The following is a 23598-nucleotide window of genomic DNA, read 5'->3' as shown; positions in this document are numbered from 1 at the left end:
TCTGTGGTGTGACAAACTCATAAAACACGTTTATTTTTGCTTTATTCAGACTTTAAACGTATATATTTACTTTAAAAATGTCATTTTTAAAGAATTTCTAGTTGTCGCAATAAAAGTTAGTGAGTGTATTTGCTAAATCTAATAGGTTTGACTTCAGTACACATTTAACCTCAGCTCAGACGACCGCCTCAGTTTATTTCACATATTTAGCTTTTTAACTTTGACACCCAAAGTTAGCTCATCTTAGGCACATTTGGTCATGCTGCAAATGTTGGTGATATTTAATTACATAACCCTGTTCTGGTCAGTTCTGGTCAGACTGCCTGGTAACACTTCACTTGAAGTTGCATACATAAGGCCGACATTACACTGTCATTATTATTATGTCATTAGCATGAATAAGGTGTCATGAAGGCTGTCATTAAATGTCATTTGTTAAATTATGACATCTTTTGGCTATGTATGCATTTTTTGGTTAGGTGGAGGGATATTGTGGGGTTAGGTCGAGTTAGGGTTAAGGTTAGGTTTTGGGGTTAGGATAATAAAGGGTTAAGGCAGGCACCAGGTAGCCCACATAAACCATGTGAGGTGCCCTCGGGGGCTCTTGTCACCATGAGCTCCATCAAAAAATATTATTTACTTTCCAGGATTTGAACTCGTAAAGATAAATACATATGACAGATGTAGTTAGTACCAGTACTTAGTAGCGTTAAATACTGCTGCACGTGATAAAGTTTTAGTAATAAATCTTCACATGGTTATTTTTACTGAATCCCACACCGGTCTGTTTCCTCAAAAACCCTCTGACACACCCTGTGTCGGCATCTGACCAGCAACCCTAAAGCTTGACTCCGTTTCATTCATCTAAACCGCCACAACGGTTGGAAACATTTAATTTTGTTTAACCTGATTAAAACATGACTAAAACTAAATGCAAGCTATGATTACCTCTACGAATAAAATGCATGACATGTTTGTCAAAACAGAAAAACTTACTAGTAATAAAAAGTTCTTGAAAAGCAGGCAAAGCTAGTTAGAGTAAAAGAGGCGGGACATATTCTCAGATGACCCGAAATCTGTCTGCAGGGGTGGACTGGCCATCTGGCATACTGGACATTGTCTCGGTGGGCCGTCGACCCAAAGTGGGCCTGTCCGGTCTACTATGTTTATGACGAGCGAGTGGAGGCAGATATGGTAACAAGTGGCCAAAAATGGTCCCAAAAGTGGCAAGAAAAAACTGTTAAAACTGGTGGTGGCCAAATAAAGAGGAACCAGGAAGTATGTACCAGAGGGTATCTTAAATGGGCAAAATGTGGCAAACAATAGTGAAAAAAGGCAAAATGTGGAACAAAAAGAGGCAAAATGAAAGGAAAAACAAAAAGAAGTGGTATTTACAGGTTATTTGAATAAAAAGTGGCTGAAAATTTTCTTTAAGAAAGGACAAAAATTGAATAAAAGTGTCAAAAAGTTGGTTTTCTGGGGAAATAATTAAAATTAAGACAAAGATCCACATGTTGAGCATTACTCACTTAAAGGTATGGATGAGGATTTTCCCCAAGTTTACAAAAGAAACACCCTCTCCACTTTTTGAAAAAATGCACATGTGCAACACAGTACCTGCTCCCAAGAGGAAACGCCCATTAAACGTGTGAGAGAGAGCGTGCACAAGCCCAGTTTTCCTCGTGCACAGCTCTGTTTACAAGTTGGTGTCGCATCGCTCATACAAACTTACTTTCCAAAAGCAGATTTGCTCTTTTTCCGCTGTGTCGGCCACTGTGTGGAAATATACAGTAGCTTGTTTACAGCAGCTGTTTAATGCTATCATGACTAATATGAACGTGAATCACTGAGGATGTTTTTCAGCATCTTGAGACTTTGCTGTAAAGAATGAATGCGCTTTAGAAGGCAGTGAATAGTTTTTATTGTTTGGTGCTTCAGAAAATGATGATCTTAGTTTGGATCCTGGTTTGATCACTTTCTTGATTCTGTCATTACTCAGCAATATGCAATGTTTAAGAGTGCATGTGTGATTACAAAAAAATACATTTACTAAAAAAAAAAATAGAAGAGATGAAGAAGCCCAGTTCAGTCTCTCAGGATGGAAGAATTCAGACCAGAGACCTGAACCTTCTGATCCAGCACCAGGTGCAGGGTCAGGATGGATGAAAACGTTCTTGCCCACCAACTCGTCCTGTCCTTCAGCATCCGTGCTGCTGTTGGATGAAGAGGTAGTAGTTGTGACGAAGTGTCCGTAGCTCCGTCAGACGGCCCAGCAGGCGTCCAAACCTCTGCGCACCTCCTCTGGAAGCTCCTGCTCCTGTCTGGGCCTCACACACCTGGGACAGGAGCTCCAGGACCAGCTCCTGCATTTTCTCCACACAGAAGGCCGCCTGCAACGATGCTCGATCTGCAGACGATGAGAGAAAAACACCGCTCAGGTCTGTGCCATGTGGAGCACAATGAAAGCTTGTCTCAGAAGATCCTGGTGCATCATATGGGCCTAGTTAAGCTCTACTAGTGCTCACATTTGGCTACTTGTGCACAAATACATTAACAAGTCAAGCAAAAAGTGTCACTAGTAGATTTGTATAGCAAAGCAGCTCTACCAGCACAACCAGTGAATCTTTTGGCTTTTTGAAAAGCATAAATGTGATATCAACCTTTATTTAACTCTACTAGTGCTCACATTTGGAGCACATGTACTCAATTTTGGTTTACTAATGCACAAGTAGACGTTACTAGTTAAGTAAAATTTTGGAGTACTTGTACTCTATTTTGGTTTACTAGTGTGTGAGTAGACTTTACTAGTGAAGCAAAAAATGTCACTATAATAAAAAAGTATCACTAGTTGTGTGTCACAAAATTGTTCACTAGTAGATTATTTTGCTTTACTAGTAAGCTCTATTTGCTCACAAGTGCACCAAAAACTTTACGAGTAAAACTTTCTTTTGTCTACTAGTACACATACAATATCTCACTAGTAGAGCAATTATCATGTTTTTAGTCTACTAGTCGTACTGGTAAAGCCAAAAGATTAACTAGTAGTATTAGTAGATCTAATGCAAATGAGGTAGGAGGGATTATAACAAGATCCAGCTCACTGATTGGTTGAAATACTTTTGAAAGCCAATGGCAAGCCTGAATTTGAGTTTCCCCTCCCCCTTATTAACAAATGATGCTTACTAGTGGCACCTTTAGCTTCACTAGTGATGAAAAAGTAGTGCTAGTGACACTGTTTACTTCACTAGTAAAGTCGACTTGTGCATTAGTAAAACAAAGGTGAGCACTAGTAGAGCTGCTAAATAGTGGTTGATATCACTGATGTCACTGATTTATGCTTTTCAAAAAGCCAAAAGATTCGCTCGTCGTGCTGGAAGACCAAATGCTAATGAAGTAGGAGGAACCAAATCTAGCTCCCTGATTGGTTGTAACATTTTTGAAAGCCAATAGCAAGGCTGAATTTGTTTTCCCCCTCCCCCTTATGAGCATGTAGGGTTTACTCATGTGTGACATGTTTTGCTTCACTATTAAACCAATAATTAAGTACATGTGCTCCAAATTTGAGCACTAGTGGAACTTATCTATGGTTGATTGATACATTCATGCTGAAACGGACATAAGTACGAGGTGATTGATCATCTGCCGCTACCGTGTGCTTTCTGATTGGAGCGTGCTTGTCTGACCTGAGCAGAGCAGAGCTGTTGCAGTGAGGAGTGCATACTCAGCGTCGCTCACTCGCAGAGACTCCATGCTGTGGAAGAAATTCAGCACTGGTCCCAACAGATCCTCATTACTTCCTGATCACAGCAACAAACAAAAGACATTGATTTCAGTCCTCACAGCAGATCAGTGAAGAATTCACACCCTACCCAAATATTACACACACATTTACACTGTCTACACTAGTGTTGTTACTTTAGGTAATAAATAGAGATTTTGTCACATCACAGGTACTCCCTTATATTTTCTCATGTGTCAGCAGGTTCTGCTTACCTCTGTTCTGAGTTAAAAGCAACATAAGCAAAAATATTTAAGATATTTATTCATGTTTTCTTAACATTTGAGCATTTTTGCTTTTATTGTGTGTTCATAAAGACAGAAAAAATTAACTGTTGTTGTAGAAAAAGTAGTGGTGGGAAAAGTGATTGATTTACAGTATGTCTCAATTTTTTTGTGGCGAAGTTCAAAATCAACATTTGTTCACACAATACATTTTTTCATTTGAATTTTGAATTTTGAATTTCTATCATGTGTGGTCATTGGTTAACACCACATGTACAGTAGTGCAGTTCAGATTCATGTGCAACAAATGTCAGAGCGACTGACTGATTTGTGCTGTGTATTATCTTTAGGATCTATGACTGAGATATTGTTTTTACAAGTGCACGATTCCACTTTTGTTTTTGGATAAGAAAAACATGAAATTTAAATTGCCATAATCGTTACTATCGAATCTGCATCCAAGTATCGTGTGATTACACTGAAAAGCATCTCATCCCAGCCCTAATAATAGTTGATTTTTTTGTCTAACAGGGAACGTGAGCTGGGACTAGACCGTCGTGAGACAGGTTAGTTTTACCCTACTGGTGATGTGTTGTTGCAATAGTAATTCTAAGTACTTTCTTATAGTTGTTGTAATGTTATTTTAAAAAAAAATCTTGACAGTTGAGAATTTTGGCTTTAATTGTGTTTTTATAAAGTCAGGAAAAAAATGCTGTTTTGGAGGGAAAAAAGTCTCTTATTTGCCAATCAAATATCTTCTTATCTTGCAGATCTTTTCCTAATGTGTTTGTAGGCTGTATACAAACACTACAAACTGAATCTGTTTATAGATTCCTGGCCTTATTTATTAAACAGAAGCATGGAATGGAGCATATGGAAATGAAGTTAGCAGTGTGACTTTACATACAGTAGATGTGTGTACGGACTCGTACGTGTTAGTGATTGACCTGAACTGATGAACGTCCTGTAGTGGGAGTTCTCCTTGGACTCTGTGTTTCTGAACCATGCGTGTGGTGACGTACTGAAAAGCTGCATAGCTGAGAACAGAAGGAAAACAAAGGGTTGTCATGCTCTTTCTAATCACACCTCCCTGGTAGAAACAGGATTTATCAATCTCAAGTTTGAATCGCAGCATGAGAAGTCAAACATTGTTGATAACTGTTGCTTTAAACATAATGTAGCAATGAATGTAATGAACACATGCACAAAATGAGTCCATTAATTTACATTTTTAAAGAAAAAAAACACACATGGACAATAAATATATTAAAAAATGATTCCAAACACACACACATACACACACACACACACACAAACAGACAAACAAAAATCTGCCAAGAATACACGCACAAAAAAAAGAGAATTTTAAATTTAAAATTTGGTAAAGAAAAAATCTGCTTTTGAGATAAAATTCTGATAATTTCCAAACCTCATCTACAATGATGCCACAATTTAGTAATTTTTTTTTAATGAACATTATGAATTTAAACGTATAGCTTATGTGTTAGCAATACCAATTATAATCAAACATTTTGTTGCACTGTAGGCTCAATATTTAAAAAATCTAAAATATGTGTGGATGGTTTGTGTAGTGAAGATGTGCTTTAGCAAGTTTAGTGTCAATTCAGCAATAATTGTGGAAGAAGATAAGTTATAGGCTGAAACTTTTACCATTTTTGATAAAAACAGAATGAAGGGCTTCATAATTTACGGAAGGTTTAGGTGCACAAAACGTTTCTCAGTGTTGGGGCACATTTGGGTTAAGCTTGCAAGTTTGTAGCACTTATATTGATTTGTTGTGTATTTAAAAAATGTTTAACTTTAGTTGTAGGCTTGTAGGCTGTACCTCCACCTTTAGGAAGATTGGTCTGTTTTTTTGCAGCTGAGGCATTCTGGCACTGGACCTTTTTGCAAAATTTGGTGACTTTTCACGCCAGGGGAAGTAGGATTTCCTCGAAAGTGGAGGCAGAAGCTTAGCCTACCTGGCCCCTAATGAATTCATCAACAACAAATATACAAACAAAAAACTATACAAAATGACATTAAAACACTTTCCTGCAGATTCAGATTGATCATTATTCTGATTATGGGGCCCTTAAATCTGACAATCACATTTTCGTGGCCCCTGCTGATAGATGTTGCCCCCCTCTGATGTAGGCTGATGCTACAGCTCACCTGGACTGCAGCCCGTCGGCGTGTGGGAGAACTGCTGAGCTGACAGCAGGAACATGACCTCCAGAACTGAGACTGACAAGAGAGAACTTTGGTCTGAGAAATCCAGGAGGTCAAAACCTGTGAGAGAAAAAACCTTCACTTGTCTGCACTAAAATATGAAGGGAATACAAGTTGTTTCTACAAATAGTACAGAGTGAACATCTACTACAAAACTGATAAACACCTGAGTTTCTAAGAAAGTACATCCTCTGAACAAATGTGTGCTCCAAACAAACAATGATAGAGAGAAAAATCCTGATTTGTCATCAAACGAACGATTTGACGATCACCAATCTACTGTTGGGGGGAAGTTGAGAGAAGAGTTTTTCTGTCTCACCTGGAACAGTCTGAGCAAACTGATGTAGCCTTTGCAGCTGTGGGGAAACATCAGCAGGCTCCTCGCCCTCATCATGACAGGGCCAATCCGACACCTGATGACATATGACATCATCATGGCCACGTGAACGTTGCTGTCTCACTGGTTATTCACTCATGATCCCCACCCACCCTGCAAGTAGTGCCTTCAGCAGCTCTGTACAGTCGATGAGCTTCCACCAGCCGGTCCACAATGCATTTCTGCTCTCGGGTTAGCCCGGCCGACGAAGCCTGATACACAACAAATGTGAAAGCTGATTAGTTTCTTTATTTTCATGATTTGATTCGAACAAGATCTGCAGCCAGTGACACTGGGAGCCTCCCAAACAGGGTTAGCACTTCTTTTTCACAGCAAAAAGCATTCATTTTTGCTCTCTGGGTTGGAGACCTGGGATCTTTCTGTCTGTACAGTAGTTTGCATGTTCTCCCCATGTGGCTTTTTCCCTTCCACAACCCAAAAGCAAGGTAGGTTGATTGAATTGTGTTTATTGCCAGTTTGAATGAATGATAATAATAATAATGATTGGATTTTTTTCAAGGAAACTCAAAGCACTTCACAGAAATCCTTATTCATTCACACCAATCATACGGTGGTGGTAAGCTACATTGTAGCCACAGCTTCCCTGGACATACTGACAGAAGCGTGGCTACCATTTTGCGCCTACGGTTCCTCTGACCACTACCAACATTCATGCACAATTCCTACCCATTCATTGAAGGCAATGTGAGTAAAGTGCCTTGCCCAAGGACACAGCAACAATGACTTGGATAGAGCAAGATTTGAACCCCAAACTGTTATTGGACGACCAACTCTACCACTGAGCCACAGTCATTCCCACTGTGTTTGTTGAGCATGTGTTTGTTATGTGTTGCTTTATGCCTGCTTTGAGCTTGTTTGGCCAAAAACACCCATTACGACAACTAAGTACACAAAATAAATATACAACACAACAACAAAAATACGCATAATAAATCAGAAAACACATTATGGCAACCAAAATACACAAAATTACTCGCAAAACGCACAAAACAAATAGCAACTAAAACAAACTTTATAACTCCAAAAAAACAGAAGAAAAAAAGAAAAAAACTTCCCACAAAATGAGAGAAAAATATACAGAATGACAACAAAAATGAGCAAAATGACTCTAAAAATACACAAAACAACAAGAAAAATACACAAAATAGGAGAAAAATATACAAAAACAAAAACAATTTCTTCTTTACTGTAATAATACTCAGATTAGTCTTTGTTCTAAATTATAACATGAATATTGATAATGTGGCCCTCGGTTCAGGTAATCACATTATTGTGGCCCTCGCAGTGGTAAACGTTGCCCATCTCTTTAGTTCATTATATTTCTTAGTTGAAGGACACCTGATGTAACAACACCCTTTAATTGGTCAAATATACTGGACCACGATGGCTAAATGTGTAAAACTAGATCTGTTTAAGCGCCGTAGTGTTGTGTTCAAGACCACACTATCTGAGACCAAGACTTGCCCGAGACCAGAATGCACCGAGACCAAGACAAGACTAAGACTTTCGGGAGCCGAGACCGAGTCAAAACCAAGACCGAGACAAGTCGAGACCATAAACATTTTTTTTTTTCAATTTAAAAAAATATATAAATAAATAAAATTATGACAAGGTTCAACAGTTAAATAACATTCTCTCTTTAATTTTAGTTTATTTTAAATACATTTGATGGACAAAAAAGGTGCCTGCAAAAAATTTACTAAAATATTAAAACTACTACTGCTACTGATAAATTCACAGTTATTCTACATATTTGAAAACAATATTTTTATGTCAGCTGAATGTACAGCAAGTGTTTAAAAGCATTTCTGCCAAGAAATAATGATTCTGATTCTGATTCTTTGAGTTGTGCAGGTCAACAGGTCACAGAGTTCAAAAGATAATTTTTTAGTTAGAAAAAGCCTTTACACAGGTTATTTTTATTAATTCACTGAGTTGATATAGTTTAATTTGGTTGCTGTAATGTAACTAGGATATTCAATTAACAAAGGTTTCCAGCTGTAACTGTAAAAGTGAAACTTTCTGAAATAAAACTAAAAACAAGTTGTCATCAGTCTAAAAAACATAGAGCTACAGGTAGATGTGAAACTAAATAAAACAAACTCAAACCCTGGAACAGTCATGTGACAAATCAATCAATAGTTCTTGTTGAGAATTATTATTATTATTCTGGATACAGTGGAAACATAAACTATTAAAAATAAATATATTGTGAACCTGTTTATATTGTAGGGAACATATTATATACATAAATGTAATTGGAGTCTAAAGCCACAAAAAACACCACTTTAAAAATAAAATAGACTAATATAAGACCTCTTTACAGTTATTTGACTCATTCTGGCTTGTGCAACTTGTGGTGATGACGCTCTGGTGACGACATAAGCCAAGATGGCGGCGGCCCAGACTACAGCCGATACTATGTAATAAAAGCCTTAAGAGACATGGATATAATGAAAAGAGTGGATGGACAGAGGCATAAACATGCTGACACACACGGACACACACGGACTTATTAAACACACACGGACCTCGGTAAACACGGTAAACGGAACAGGCTTTATCGGACGGCGGGCACTAGGACCCAGAGATGGAGTAAGTGCGTCCCCCGTACTGCATTCACAGGCTGTAATATCACCAGTTTATCATTTTACCAGTTGTTAGAGCTACTGTCTTTACCAGAGAGATAATATTTATTACTGTGATTGTTTTCTGGAGTTTTACTGGGATTTTTACCGGTGATTAGTTCATTTCTCCTTTGTGCTCTACGGTCCAAACTGACACCGTAGCCACACACACACACACGCACACGCACACACACACACGTCACGCAGTCACATTAAGGAAGGTTGCGGTCATTATACAGGGTGGATTAAAGAATGAATAGACCTTTAAAATTTGGTCTCGAGACTAAGACCGGTTTTGACTACCACAACATTAAAGTTCCTACTTTTTTAGTTTTCAACGACAACCAAGTAACCATGCTTTTAATGCCACAAGATTTAATGTTATTACACTGGTCACATCATCCATGGGCTCGTTTAAAATGACACATTCTGGTTTGGCCTTTAATGGATCAGAGGTAGATCTATGGAGGTAGATCACTATCTCTGTATATCTGTATGTAGCATGGTGAATATAGATCCACAGTGTTGTACCTGTGCAGGAAGTCTGCTGGTAGAGGTGACGCTCCCACTGTCAGCGCTCTCTTCCTCTTCTTGCCCTCGGCCTTTTCCTCCCTTTCTCAAACGTTTGGACTGGCACTGTACCTCAGTCAGAAGACCTGGAACGAATCCCATGAGACATAATGATGATTGTTGGGATCTTTACGGTTATGAAGTAATTAAATATGTGTGAAGTGAGGCTGTTGCATCCTACACTCTGCAAGCATTCCCACAGCACGGCACTTCCTCAGCCGACAGTCCTGGCACTTCCTCCTCATGTACATGTCCATCTCACAGCCCCCTCCACTCTTACAGTGATACACTGCCTTTTTAGTCACACTTCGCCTGAAGAACCCTGCAATGGAAAACGGAGGAGCCTCAGAGAATGTGGGTCAGATAGAAGTGATGGGTGTGGATGCTCCAACCTTTGCATCCCTCACAGGTGAGAGCGTTGTAGTGGTATCCAGATGCTTTATCCCCACACACCATACACAGCTCTTCCTGACCTCGGATTTTCCCTCCCGAGCCCACTCGGGATCTTCGCCCAAGAGAAAGCCCCACTGCTCCAAACCCCTGAGCGAGACCCCCACAGTCATGTTCAGGGCCGGGATCGCAGGGAGCCCCCAGACAGTGAGGGCCGTAGGGGAACTGAGGGTGGCAAAGGGGTGTGGAGGAAGAGGAGGAGGAAGGGGAAGGGGAAGATGGCGGTGGAGAGTTGAAGAGGGAAAAAGGCAGGTTGGTAGTGCTGTACTGCTGATGGTTGTAAGGGATCAGCTGGAGGTCAGGGTCCTGCAAAGGATAGCCCAGAGGGTCTGCGAGCACGTCTGAAACAGAAGATTCAAAGACAGATCTTGTATATATCCACCTATGACAGCTTTAAATGTTCAGAATCAAACAACAGATCACACTGTGTTCACACATACAAATAAATGCAAAGTTTTGTTTGTTTCTGTTGGTGGCACCAAGATCTAAAAAGGGAAAGTGGGTCATCTAAACTGTTGTGTAAAGACGGAGTCAAACCAAAGGAATAGGCCTAAAGGCCAGGGTGGGTTGTTCTGCTCAAAACTGGGGGTACAAGCATGCAGCTAAAGGCACTAAAGTGTTGGCTTTTTAGTTTTTCTAATGCACTTTCAAAAAACAGTATTGGTCAAAAGAGATAGGCTAGATTAAAATGTTCTTAGCACAGGAAAAACTATTTGAAACCATATTCATCTGTCTGGGGAAGTCTGCTCATCTTTGTCAAGCTATCTTTAACATTGTTATAGACTGTGAAAGATTTTTATACAGTCTTTCGGATTTAAAATATTGGTGAAGCAACATGAACAATGACACTCAGCCATTAAAGGGGCCATTTGCAAGCAATTTCTGCCAATACCAGGAAGCAATACGCCATTGAGGGATCTAGGCTGCCGGAAATTAAAAAGAAGAAGAAGAATCCTCCACTCTCAAGCTCTCAAGGCGTCAACGGGGCGAATACAAGTCTATAGTTATCTCAGAAGATGAAATCTTCAAGTGTTTCACCTCCAAGTGAACCAGTAAGTAACCCTGCTCCCAGCAGAGGCTGATAAAAATGAGTTCACGCCCGAAATGGCCTAGTCCAGGGACTACTCTGCTGTAGATAGGCTTATACTCACCCAACTGGTGGAAAAGTTATTTAAGCTGATATCCGGAGTTTCTGAGAAATCTATGTTTATGTATAATTCTTTTGAAATGCAAAAAATACGTAACTAGTATTTTACTATGGTCTACTGCCGGTGGTCATTCATATACATTAACGTATATAAGTCCCTCCTTCATCCTATAGACCCTTATACAAATGGAAATGATCGCCGAGTGAGCCCAGCCAATAGGCTTCGACTTCCTGTTTTTGAGACTGTCAATCAAAGTGAATACGGAACTGTGCACGGAAACAAGGCCGCACGTCACAACAGCAAACAGGTAAATATGATTTTGGCTCTTATCTAACCCATAGACCTATATCAATGTGACCTAATGCACACTTGTTATGTTCCGCCATGCACATGCAGGCGTGGCTTCTGGTAGATTGGGAGAGGCAGTGGGAGGAAGTGAGGCTGTTTAGGGCGGGACATTGAGACTTTTCTCAGAAACTCCCGATAGCAGCTTTAATGTGAATATAACTATGTAATTTAAAAAAAATCACATACGGCATGACAGCTAAGGGCATGTTTCTTTACACTCAAAATTTGATTTTAGGTATTTCAGACAGATTTAAAAGTTGAAAATTCACAATAATTCTACATATGGCCCCAGTGTACCTTCTTATTATTACTGTTTAGGACCCTGAATGCTGAAAAAATAAAAAAAACAATAAAACAAAGGCCAATCTTTAGTTGCTAATAATTCACAGCTGCTACAAAGCTCATGGTCTTGTTTCCAATCAGACAGCAATAGACGCAAATATGCCAAATTATAGCAATAATGCTAATTTGCATCTGTCCCTGCCCAGGTAGTAAAAAGATACCAATAAGACAATTAATAGGACAATAAATCACAGGAAAACAAATGATAAAACAGTACACAAAGAAGTTAAAGGTTAATACTCATTTTTAAATGGGACACTTCCTTATGGAGTGTGGAAAACTGGTTCAAGTCTTACTGGCCTTCACAGAAAGATCATTTTGTCCAAAGACTGTTTTTCTGTGTGGGACACAGAGTCTCAAGACTGTTTTGACCCATTGCACTGCAACAGTGAACATTTTAAGGGTCGGAAAGTCAAAGATCATCCATTGGATAGGATGTCACGTGACGCTCTGGGGTAATATTTATGCAAATACTGAGAGAGATCCTGTGAATTTATCCAGACTAGAGGAACAGGAAGCAGCTGCTCCCAGTGTCAGTGTCTGTGATGGCTGTCAAGTGTTAGAACTGACTGAAATATCTGCGTTTGGATCAGATGCTGGAGTTATAAAGCTTTGGTTTCCACTGAGAAAACATGTTTCACTAGCAGCTGGACTCGGTTGATCAGGACTGCTGTGGGATTACTTGATGGCTTTGATCAGGCAGAGCGCAAACATACAGTATGTGAGGAGACTCTAGAAAAAGAACTCCAAATACCAAAACAACAACAAGAACACATAAAATGGCAACAAAAACACACAAAGCGACTCCAAAAACACACAAAATGAGGATAAAAAATATCGAAATCACAAACTGAATGCTAACAAATTAAATTTTCCCTCCATGAGGATACAATAGCGTAAACTAGCACTTTTGATGTCACGTTTTCCTTCTAAAAAAAAAAAAGGACAAATATATATATATATGTATATATCTGTTGTTCAAACCGAAGACAATTCTATTTGTGGAAGGTAAATGGTCTACTGTGTATTTTTCTGCCTACAAGTCGCTAATGAGAGCAGGGGGCGTGAAGAGAAAAGCATTATTTCTTCATCAAGTAAAAGCTCATTTTTCACTGTATACACATTAGTGCAGAACTGCTCCTCAGACGTTTCAACATGTTTACCTACTAGTTTACATCAGATTTTGCACTTCACATAACGAAGGCTATGAAAAATAAATGAGCATGAGGTAGCAACTAGCTGCTCAAATTGAGGATTCAAAAACTGGCAGGTTTTTTTTTTTTTTTTTTTTTTAAGGAAAAGCTACTGAAACTTTCTCCTCTGACATCGTTTTAAAGACACAATTCTTTAGTTTGCAACCAACAAGCTGGTGATCAAAACTGACTCATATCAATAACTCACATCAAGTACTAATTGGATGAACTTATTTGACAATTTGACTTGACTTGAATGGAAAGAGTTGAAAAGCCAAACCAAAGCTGACACTAAATATAGGGTTATTTGTTTATTTTATTTTTTTTAATATAAAGCTAGAGCAGATGTTTGTCTCCTTTCCTTCACTCTCTCCCCAGATGTATCCTGTCTCTCTGCCAGACATGGCTGCATAGGACTTTGAGGTGGGTTGTTGTAATTGTGGTGTGTGACGGGGGGGTAACGCTGTCTAAAGACACCCCAGACTGTCCTCTGTCTTACACAGTCACACACCAGCCAAATGGCATGAGCTACTACTTTTTCTGAAGAAACGATAGAGGAAGATAAAATGTTCACCTGAAGGACAAATTAAGGGGCGACAACATGGTAAGTGTAATCCAATGCACAGGCCTGTAAAACCACTGCAACAATGTTTCAGACAGGAGAGCGCCCCCCTCTGATCAGCTATTACAATAACACAAAAAGTTGTAGGTATAAAAAGCATCACCGTGACTAAAGCCTTTCAATGCGTCATCAGCGTATGCTGTATGTCAGCCATGAGCAACTAGCGGCCCCGGGTGCCTATAGTCTAACTTTGAGCGGCCCTCAAATGTAGAAGCACAAAAATATCAGAAACATGTACAAAATGACAATAAAAACACATAAAACAACAACCAAAATCTGAATGGAAAACACACCTGACGGCATTACAAAACCAAGAAATGCGATGAACCGCACGAACTGCAGGTTTGACTGATATGTAGAAGATTCTCGCCATCACATTCTAAAAGCTGTATCTTGGCTATTTTTCAATGGATTTGCATCAAATTCACTGAGTGATTTTTAACATTTTTTTTCCTTTATACTGGGTTTTAAACTGATACTGTGTAAACAGGCCTACTAACTGGTTTTACTGGTTATACTGGTTTTTCCTGTTCTACTGCAATATCATTGCTTTTGCTAGACTAATGGTAGGTTATTGCTACTTTAATGCTATTGCTAGGTTAATGCTAATGTTTGCTTAATACTAATGCTAGGCAAATTCTATTGCTAGGTTAAAGCTAATACTAGGTTAATGCTAATATTTGCTTCATGCTAATGCTAGGTCAATTCTAATGCTAGGTTAATGTTAGTACTAGGTTAATGCTAATGCCACATTAATGTTAATGCAAGATTTATGCTAATGCTGAGCTATTGCTAGCTAATGCTGTTGTTAGGCTAAAGCTATTGCTAGGTTAATTCTATTGCTAGGCTAATGCTAAAACATTTTAAATGCAATATCTTAGCTGTTTTTCCACCAATTTTCACCAAATTCCATCAGACTGAACCCTGATCCCCAACATTGGGATACGCAACTTTGGGTTACCGACCCCGGCCACTTCTTCGGACCCTATGATGCCGCCTGCGGCTTTAATAATTATTAATACTGTAAGAATGTAAAGCACTCCAAGTGATGCTGCTAAATTATGACACATTTACTCATTCGTTGTATACATTTATTGAACTTCAGCGATAAGTTCAACTGAGTTTTCAGAAAGTCTTCTTATAACATTCCAATGTAATGAGTTATTTACAGGACAAAAATGAAGACGTATGCAGTGAGAGTTAAGAAGTGAAGGATGTGTGATTCTGATGTTCATGAACTCACCATAAAACTGGAGCTGCTCTGAGGAGCAGTAAGTGTCCGAGGTGGAGAGAAACCCTCCGGCTGAAAAGCTCATCTCCAACTCTGTCCACTCTCTCATCTGGACGGGAAACACTCTGTCCGGCTACTAAAACAAGATCAGCCTTCACGCACAAACACACACACACACACACATGCAAAGGAATAAACAAACACACACTGATGATTACACAGAGGATTCACTCAGATATGAAGAGATGTGGGAAACGCTGATTGCTCAAACCCAAAGGTCTCTGAGCTGACCAAGGCTGGTTTAAAGAGCATGACGAGTGCAGCTGAGACATTTTGGGATGATGATGATGGTGATGATGATGATGACATGGGGGAGGTCTTTAATGTCCCAAGAGGAGGAGGGGAGGATGGGGTCAGAGGGCAACTAACTGAAGGAAGGACAGTGTGTCCAAACAACTCCACGGGATGAGATGGAGCGTCAGGCTTTCATTATCTGAGATATTATTAATATAATCTGATAGTCTGCTATTCGTATTAGGGTGAAGAAAAAATAATTATAACTTTTTAATTAATTTAAATTGTATTATTTTATTATCAACAAATGTATTTATTTATTCATTCATTTATGTATTTAGTCTTTTATGGTTTAAAATTCCAATTTGAATTATTATTTTGCATCTGTAATGATATTATTATTATTATTATTATTATTATTATTATTATTATTATTATTATTATTATTATTATTATTATTATTATTATTGTTGTAGTAGTAGTAGTAATAGTATTGGTATTAGTGTTATTATTAGTATAAAAGGTTTTTATACATGTATTGGTGCATATGAAAAGACTTTACACTCTAATATTTGAGCAGCTACAGGTTTGAAAGATTTTTAAAGTTTTTCTTCAAAGAAGATCAGAAAAAAAAACCTGCTTGAAGTCCATGATTTTAAAATCAGTTTTCTAAGGTTTAGTCGTCTCACTGTAGATCCTTTTCTGTTGTTTTAAATAATCCATCTGCTTAGATTTGTCTGCATGTATTCGTTGATGTATCACCCCATGTTTGTTCTTTGGGCTCTGAGAGTGTGTTGACACTGGCTTTTGTTTACCGCCGCTCTGTTTGTGCTGCAGTTAATATTGGACAGTGGTTTGACTCACTGCTGACTGAGACCTTCACCCCCCCCACACAGACAGTGAACGGGGTCAAGGTCTGAACCACCCAGAGGTGACAGCGTGGTGACCCCGACGTGGGCCGCAGACCTCTGAGCAGAATGTTTGACAGGCTGCATGCTTATCCCGGATGGATGGGGTCCTCCCACCCGCCTATCATCCCTTACCCTGATCCTGCTCAGGGAGCATTCCCACTGAACGCGTCGCCTCGCTCGGTGGGATCACATCAATCTCAGTGAGAACAAAAGAGGAATTCACTGAAAAAAAGCTCCTCCAAATGGTGAGACTGTACACACTGTGCAAAAATGTTTTTAAAAAAAATAAATAAAAAAAGAAAATGATAGATGGAGCTCTGTGTATTAAAGTTATTCTCTATTTATTTCATGTCTGGAGCAACAGGTTGGATTCCATATACTTACCAGCCTTCAGTGATCAAACATTTAGTACAGATTTAGTTTTATTTCCAATATTTCCAATGAGTGCAGGCTTACAACATTTTGTTCAGAAAACTATTTTAAAACAACTATAGAGCATAATGATGTAATGAACGAGTAATAAGACAAATTTTAAAGAATCTCATTTTGTAAATAAGTGGAAATAAACAGTATTTAGTGCAGTGGTTCCCAACCTTTTTTGAATCCTGACCCCATTTTGATATCAAGACATTTCCACAGAAAGACGAAATATTCCACTCTTATTACAACACATAGGCACCAGCAGACGCCCTGAAAACATTAAGAAGCGGGTCAGAAAATGGATGGATGGATACTACGGACACATGGTTAATCTGTGCTCTGCAGCAACATTAACATATCCACACGCGTAAGCACAGAGGACTGAATGTAACCAGAGTAGTTTTGTTCCACAGAACTGGGAGCACCTGAGGGCCACCATGGATCTTCTCAAGGTGTCACACATTAGATCTAACTAGGTTTCCCCCTAACCTAGCCCTTCAAGAACCGTGAGCTGGAGAGGAGGGCGTCTTTCGAAGCACTCATTAGTCCTGACTCACTCCCAGAATAAGGCTGCAGATAAATCCAGCAGGCCATAAATCCAGCTGTGCTGTGCTGCTGTGGTTATCAGGAAAGCTGCAACTCGATAACCACCCTCAGCGTTTACTGATCCCCAGGATTCAGAGACACAAGTCCTCAGCTCTGACAGATCAGGGATGGATATGGAAACGACTGAGGAATAGTTCATGCCCAAAATATGACTCCATAAACACACAGAATGACAAAGAAAATACACAAAATGACTTGCAAAACTATACAAAACAACAGAAATACACAAAACATACTAGACAAAAAACACACACACACAAGGACAACAAAACTGACACAAAATATACAATTGACAACAAAAATACACAAAATCACTCCAAAAACACAGACGATGACTACAAACATGACACAAAATTACTCATACTACATACGAAACAAAACACACACAAGGACAGTAAAAATACACAAAATAATACTAAAAACAAACACATCGGCTACAAAAATGACACAAAAATATACGAATGACAACAAAATCCCTCCAAAGACACAGAAAACTACAAAAATGACACAAACATATACAAATTACAACTAAAATACACAAGAATACTACAAAAATACACAAAATGAATACTTAGAAAGACTCCAAACACATAAATGGGACTCCAAAAAAACATAAGGTGACTACAAAAACATGTAAAATGACTGCAAAGACATACAACACAACAAAACACACAAAAAAAACCTCTGAAAACACAAAAGACGGCTACAAAAATAACTCAAAAATATATAAATAACAAAAAATTACTCAAAATAACAAAAAGATACAAAAAATATGGAACAAAACAACAACAAAAACCTGTATTACTGCTCAGATTGGCCTTCATTGTAAACGTTGATAATGTGGCCCTCAGATCAGATAGTCACATTTTTGTGGCCCCCACTGTGATAGAGGTGGCCTTTCTCTGACTTATTGTCTACGTTATGTGTAACGGCTCTGCTGTTAGTTGAGTTTCAGGTGATAGCACGATGATTATTAAGTTAATAATGTTTCTAATTCTGAACTCACCGCTGAAGGTCTTCGCTGCCTTTAGCGTCCCAGCTTCGCCTCACTTTGTTCAGCTTTAGCTTTTTGCAGTGGACAGCAGTCCTGATCTCAAACACACACAACTTCAGAGTAAACAGAAGAGAGGAAAGGAGAGGAACCATGTGTGTTTTAGGAGAACAAACGGGAATGTGACGCAACAATAATCTGTGCCTTTTCATATCAGTAATGATGAATGGCTGAGAAGGTTTGAAAGAATCGATCACATACTGATCCATGTTCAATGGACTGTGAGGGAAAGACACCAAACACATGGAAGAAACCTTTAGGGAGATGTAGGCAACTGGAAGCCTGGGGCCCAATATGTGGTCCTCTGTTTCATTTTGTGTGGCCCCCAAAGTAAATGAACAATATTACAGAAAAAAACAAAGAACAACAGCAAATATACAAAAAAGTGACTGCAAGAAACATACAAAATTACAAAAAATAAAGTCAAAACGACAGCAAAAATCCACAAAATGACTCATTACACACAAAATGATAAAATTACAGAAGTCGACAATAAAAATCCACAAAATTACACCAAAAACACACAAGACGAGTACAAAGATACACTAAAAATCCAGAAAATATTTCAAAACAACAACAAAAATACACAGAAACCTTGAATCGTTCCTGCATTAATGCTTAAAACTAACTTTTCCAAATGCTGACATGAATGTTGACATGTGACCCTTGGATCAGACAATCATAGTTTTGTGACCCCCGCTGTGATAAAAGTTGCCAATCTCTTCTATAATAATTCTAAATCAAAGGTGGCCTCACATTTGGGAGGTGCAGGGCCGGCCTGTTATATAGGCAATACTGGCAAATGCTAAAGGCTCCATACATCCAGGGGGCGCCAAATTGGCTTTACTCCCGCCGGCAAGAAAATCACACAATAAAAAGCATTCATAACAGTGCAGAGTATGAGTTTTTATTTAAATGTGAATTAATGTCAGTGTAAGAGAATTTAACACCGAGATAAAACAGTGAACAAAAAAGGCTTAATGTCAAAATTTAGTGTTCATTCAAAGTCAGACAAACCAGCAGGTTCAAATAAGTCACTTTAAAAGAGGGAAAATCACCCTTGACAGTGTCCATTGCTCGCTGATATTTAAAACACATCTCTCTATAAAAGCAAGGAAACTCTGTCTGTCTGTCTGTGTGTTCCTCAAATATCTCTGCAAATCAGGACCAGACTGACCTGAGAGTTTCAACATGGCTGCTGCTTGGTTCAAGAGTGTGCAATGTCTGATTTCTTTGGAAGCCCCACCCCCACGCCCCACCTCCTGAGTCGACAAACTCAGTGATGATGTCATCAGTCCTAGCTCTACAGTGATGATGTCATCAATTAGGTTGTACCTCTACAGTGATGATGTCATCAGTCCAATGTTCAAATGTTTTAACATTCCAATATTCCAACACTGTGTGTGTGTGTGTGTGTGTGTGTGTGTGTGTGTGTGTGTGCATGTGTGCATGTGTGCGTGTGAGAGAGAGAGATCAGCTTCTATAATTACCAGTTTAGATAGTTCCTAATGATAATAGTGGTGAAGTTCGACATCAATGACAGCAGACAAATTAATCAACTCTCAGCAAATCTATAAAAGCAAGGAATTTCTGTCTGTCGGTGTGTGTGTGTTCCTCAAATATTTCTGCAGATCAGGATAAGGCTGACAAAAACCTGGAATCGAGAACAACAAACTGGAATCAAACAAACTGTTTAACTCCCTACAGTGTCTTTGCTAAAAGCCAAAATAACACAATAGTTATCACTACACAGTTCACAACAAACCTAAATGTCCCTGATGTCTCACCTTCAAACACAACCTCATTTGGCCATCCATGAAAAAGCTACTTAACCTCCCACTTGTCTAATGAATAGAACAATTCAAATAAAAAAATATATGGGCAGAAGATTAGCAGATATAGGTACAGATTTTTAATATTGGTATTCAGTTAAGAGAAAACATGTACAGTGATTGTAAAGGGTGTCTTCCACGTGTATTATACATTTTTTCAATTATTATAATTTTTTTTTTAAATTGGGGGGTGCAGTTTGGTGCCCCTCCAGCAGATAGCGCCCTAGGCGGCCGCCTGTGTTGCCTGTCGGCAAGGCCGGCCCTGCGTGCATACGACCACATCTGGAACATTTACATCCTTTGTTTACATGTGTGACTTGTTTTACTTTGGCTTCTTTAAACCGCTCTTTGACATTATTGTGCCACTGTTTCTCTGTTTGGTGGATGCTTATGGGCCACTTCACTCACTTGTGTACAGTTTGCATTGGCTCCTTGCTCACTGACGTGTTGTTTCACTTGCTCTGATTGTCTCACCAACTCAACAGCTTTATTGAGTGTCAAGTCAGGCATTTCAATTAACTCATTGTCTAATATCCCGACGACTAACCTGTCACAGATATTTTCATCTTTGACATGTACAAATGTACAGATGTTTGCTAGTTTGTGCAGGCTCCTAATGTATTCCTACGCCATCTCTTCTGGCCTTTGTGTGCGCTGATGGAAACGGGCAATTGTATTCACTTTCGGCACAAAGTAGTTATCAAGTTTAGCTATAACAGTCTCATAAGCATCTTCATCCCCTTCATCCTCTTCCGAAAAGGTGAAAGTCTTAAATACCTGGTCAGCTTCTTTCCTGAGCGAGTAGAGCAGCGTGCAAACCTACACCTCCCCATCCTCCTTGTTTAGCTTTGTTGCTATCCTGTAGCGTTGAAAGCGCTGGCGTTACTCCGGCCACTGCTCAGGCCGTGAGAAGTTAAAACACTCTGGAGATGGGAACTTAGCTGTACCTGGACGTCTTCTGACACCATGTAGTGTTATGTAGAATGATCAGGAGGCAGCGACTGTATCGTGCTAACTTAATTAGTTCAACCTGCTAAAAATAACACATCCGTTGCTCGACTGCTGGCTTACTTCTGAAAGAACATGTAACATAAAAACGAGTCCCGTCCGGTCACATCATATCCTTATGCTGTTCATTTTACACCATGTAATAGCATGTTTATTTGGTATATAACAGAATGCCAGATAAGGGGCGGCAAATGAAAATCTCACCTAGGGCGCCAAAGAGGCCAGCACTGGGTGGGTGTAGACGAGCAATTGTGTAACTATTCGTGCTGTAATTTACAAGCTATACAGGATTGGCTCTTAAAGCTGCTCGACAACCAATGCCTCTGTGATTGAGGTGTTAATTGACGTATTGACTAACCTGGCAAGAGCCAGATTGACGTGTAGCCCTCCCTCTAACTCCAGTTCTCCACATCGATCTGGGTCTGTGTCTGGCAAATCATTTTGGAACCAGGGAGGGACATGAACAGAATGCTTGAAGCTGATTGGGTGAAGCGCTTGTCTACTATGATTTGTTTTAGTCTTTACCGTCCAAAAATGCACATAGTGCCTCTTGCTGTTGCTCTTTCAAAAGGGAAATCCTGGATTCTTCTAAAACTGAGTTTATAGCATCTTCCACACGTTCATCCTCCTGCGTCGACATCTTTCTATTTTGATTCAGAGTTATGCTAATAGCGGTAGCCCGGCTAGTCACTCTCCTCTCAACTGCGCATGCACCAGTTTTGCTTCAGCGCTTCTGCCTTTGTCACACCCAGATATCCCGCCCTAAACCACAACACTGCCTCATGATTGGTTTGAACCGGTTCGGTACGGGTTCGAAAGGCAAAGGCTGGAAAAGCATAAGATGGATTCTGGTGTTTGTGAACACCAGGAAAATCCATTTTGCGTATAGACACCCCTGCTGTGAATACTACAGCACTGGGGGGCTATGATGGGTCAGATTAGGTCAGCACGCCTTAGGTTGGACATGTGAGAGAGTGCTTTGTGGTCTGGATTTAGGACCCACCTTCACCCTTTAAACTATTTGCAGAGGAGTATAAATTTACTGCTAACTATTGTTGGAAGTAGGACTAGGAGTGATGACACCCAGAGTTGAAAGTAACTTATTACAAGTACTCATTTTACTGTAATTGAGTTGCTTTTATGTGTAATTTTTAGTATATTTCTATATCTGTAATTTTTCTTGCACTTAAGTATGTTTTAAAATAAGTAATTTGTTACATTTCTACACCCAACTGTTACTGTGTAATTTTATTTTTTTTTTTAATGATCATCGGACATTGTTAAACTACAAAAAAATGAAATGATCAGACAATCAAATGCATCACATCAGAGCCGACCAATCAGATAAAACGTAATGTACCACGCCAAAATAGATGGTTATTTTCTCAGTTTTAGAGTTAATAAAAGTAGCTCTACTTAGAGTCTGATATTTTTTTTAAATTTTGAATTGAATTCATTGATGTTATTTTATTTAAAAAATAATTGTACATTTTGACAAACTTTTTATTTCATACAGATGCCTGTGTAGGAAAATAAATTAAGTTCCAATTGAGCAAGATTTGGTCTCTTCATTTTTAAGTTTATACATGAAATGTTTACTGTATGCAAGGGAACTGTGGCAATTTTTATTACCAAAAATAAACATAAGGGGATAAAGTAACAAGGAACTTTTTACCTTGAGTACTATTTAATTGAGCTATGTTTTACTTGTACTTGAGTATTTTATGTATGACTTACTTATACTTGAGTACAATTTCAAACAAGGAACAGTACTTCTACTTGAGTAGGATATATCAGTACTCCTCTGATGACACCCTCCTTTAAAAACAAGTCCTCTTCAAATACATAACACAGAAGAATCCTTTTTAAAACATCTTTTCCCACCCAAATGTCTGTGGACTGGGTCCCTCCCGACCCACCACGAAACCAAACAACACACAGATTGGTGATGAGGAACCTGATCTGGTCTGGACAGATGTTCACTGTCACTGTGGAAAGGAGACGAGCCATGGACAAAAAGTCTGTTTAACTTTCTACTCTTGCAGAACAGACAACAGACATGCATCACAAAGCAGGGAAGAAGCATTAGTCAGCACAATCCAATGAAAAGCTGCTAAAGTAGAAGTGTCCAAACTTTTAGCAAAGAGGGCCAGATTTGGCAAGGCGTAAAAGAGTGGGGGCCATACATTCACCCTGAAATTCTTTGAACCATTAACATCAAATACAAACCATTTTATAACATTTTTATTTCAAATGGCACACTACTCATTTCTTCACATAACACAAATACATCTTAAATAAATAAAGGCAGTGG

The 23598-nt window shown here is 39.0% G+C and overlaps 1 protein-coding gene across 1 annotated transcript; it reads right to left on the bottom strand.

Annotated features, from left to right (window-relative positions):
- Positions 1-2159: 2159 nt before the first annotated feature.
- nr1h5 (nuclear receptor subfamily 1, group H, member 5) lies at positions 2160-15484 on the bottom strand. Its single transcript, XM_028452703.1, has 10 exons — positions 15175-15484; positions 10221-10619; positions 10010-10150; positions 9790-9914; positions 6724-6822; positions 6554-6647; positions 6178-6294; positions 4950-5039; positions 3684-3797; positions 2160-2407 (listed from the first exon to the last, which is right to left on the bottom strand). The coding sequence occupies exons 1-10, from the start codon at positions 15269-15271 to the stop codon at positions 2199-2201; spliced, it is 1485 nt and encodes a 494-aa protein (XP_028308504.1). The 5' UTR covers positions 15272-15484; the 3' UTR covers positions 2160-2198.
- Positions 15485-23598: the final 8114 nt, after the last annotated feature.

The sequence above is a fragment of the Gouania willdenowi genome, chromosome 7 (assembly GCF_900634775.1).
Source record: "Gouania willdenowi chromosome 7, fGouWil2.1, whole genome shotgun sequence".
Taxonomy (NCBI): Eukaryota; Metazoa; Chordata; class Actinopteri; order Blenniiformes; family Gobiesocidae; genus Gouania; species Gouania willdenowi.
Note: the sequence above shows the minus strand (reverse complement) of the source record. Positions and strands in the feature narration are given on the sequence as shown.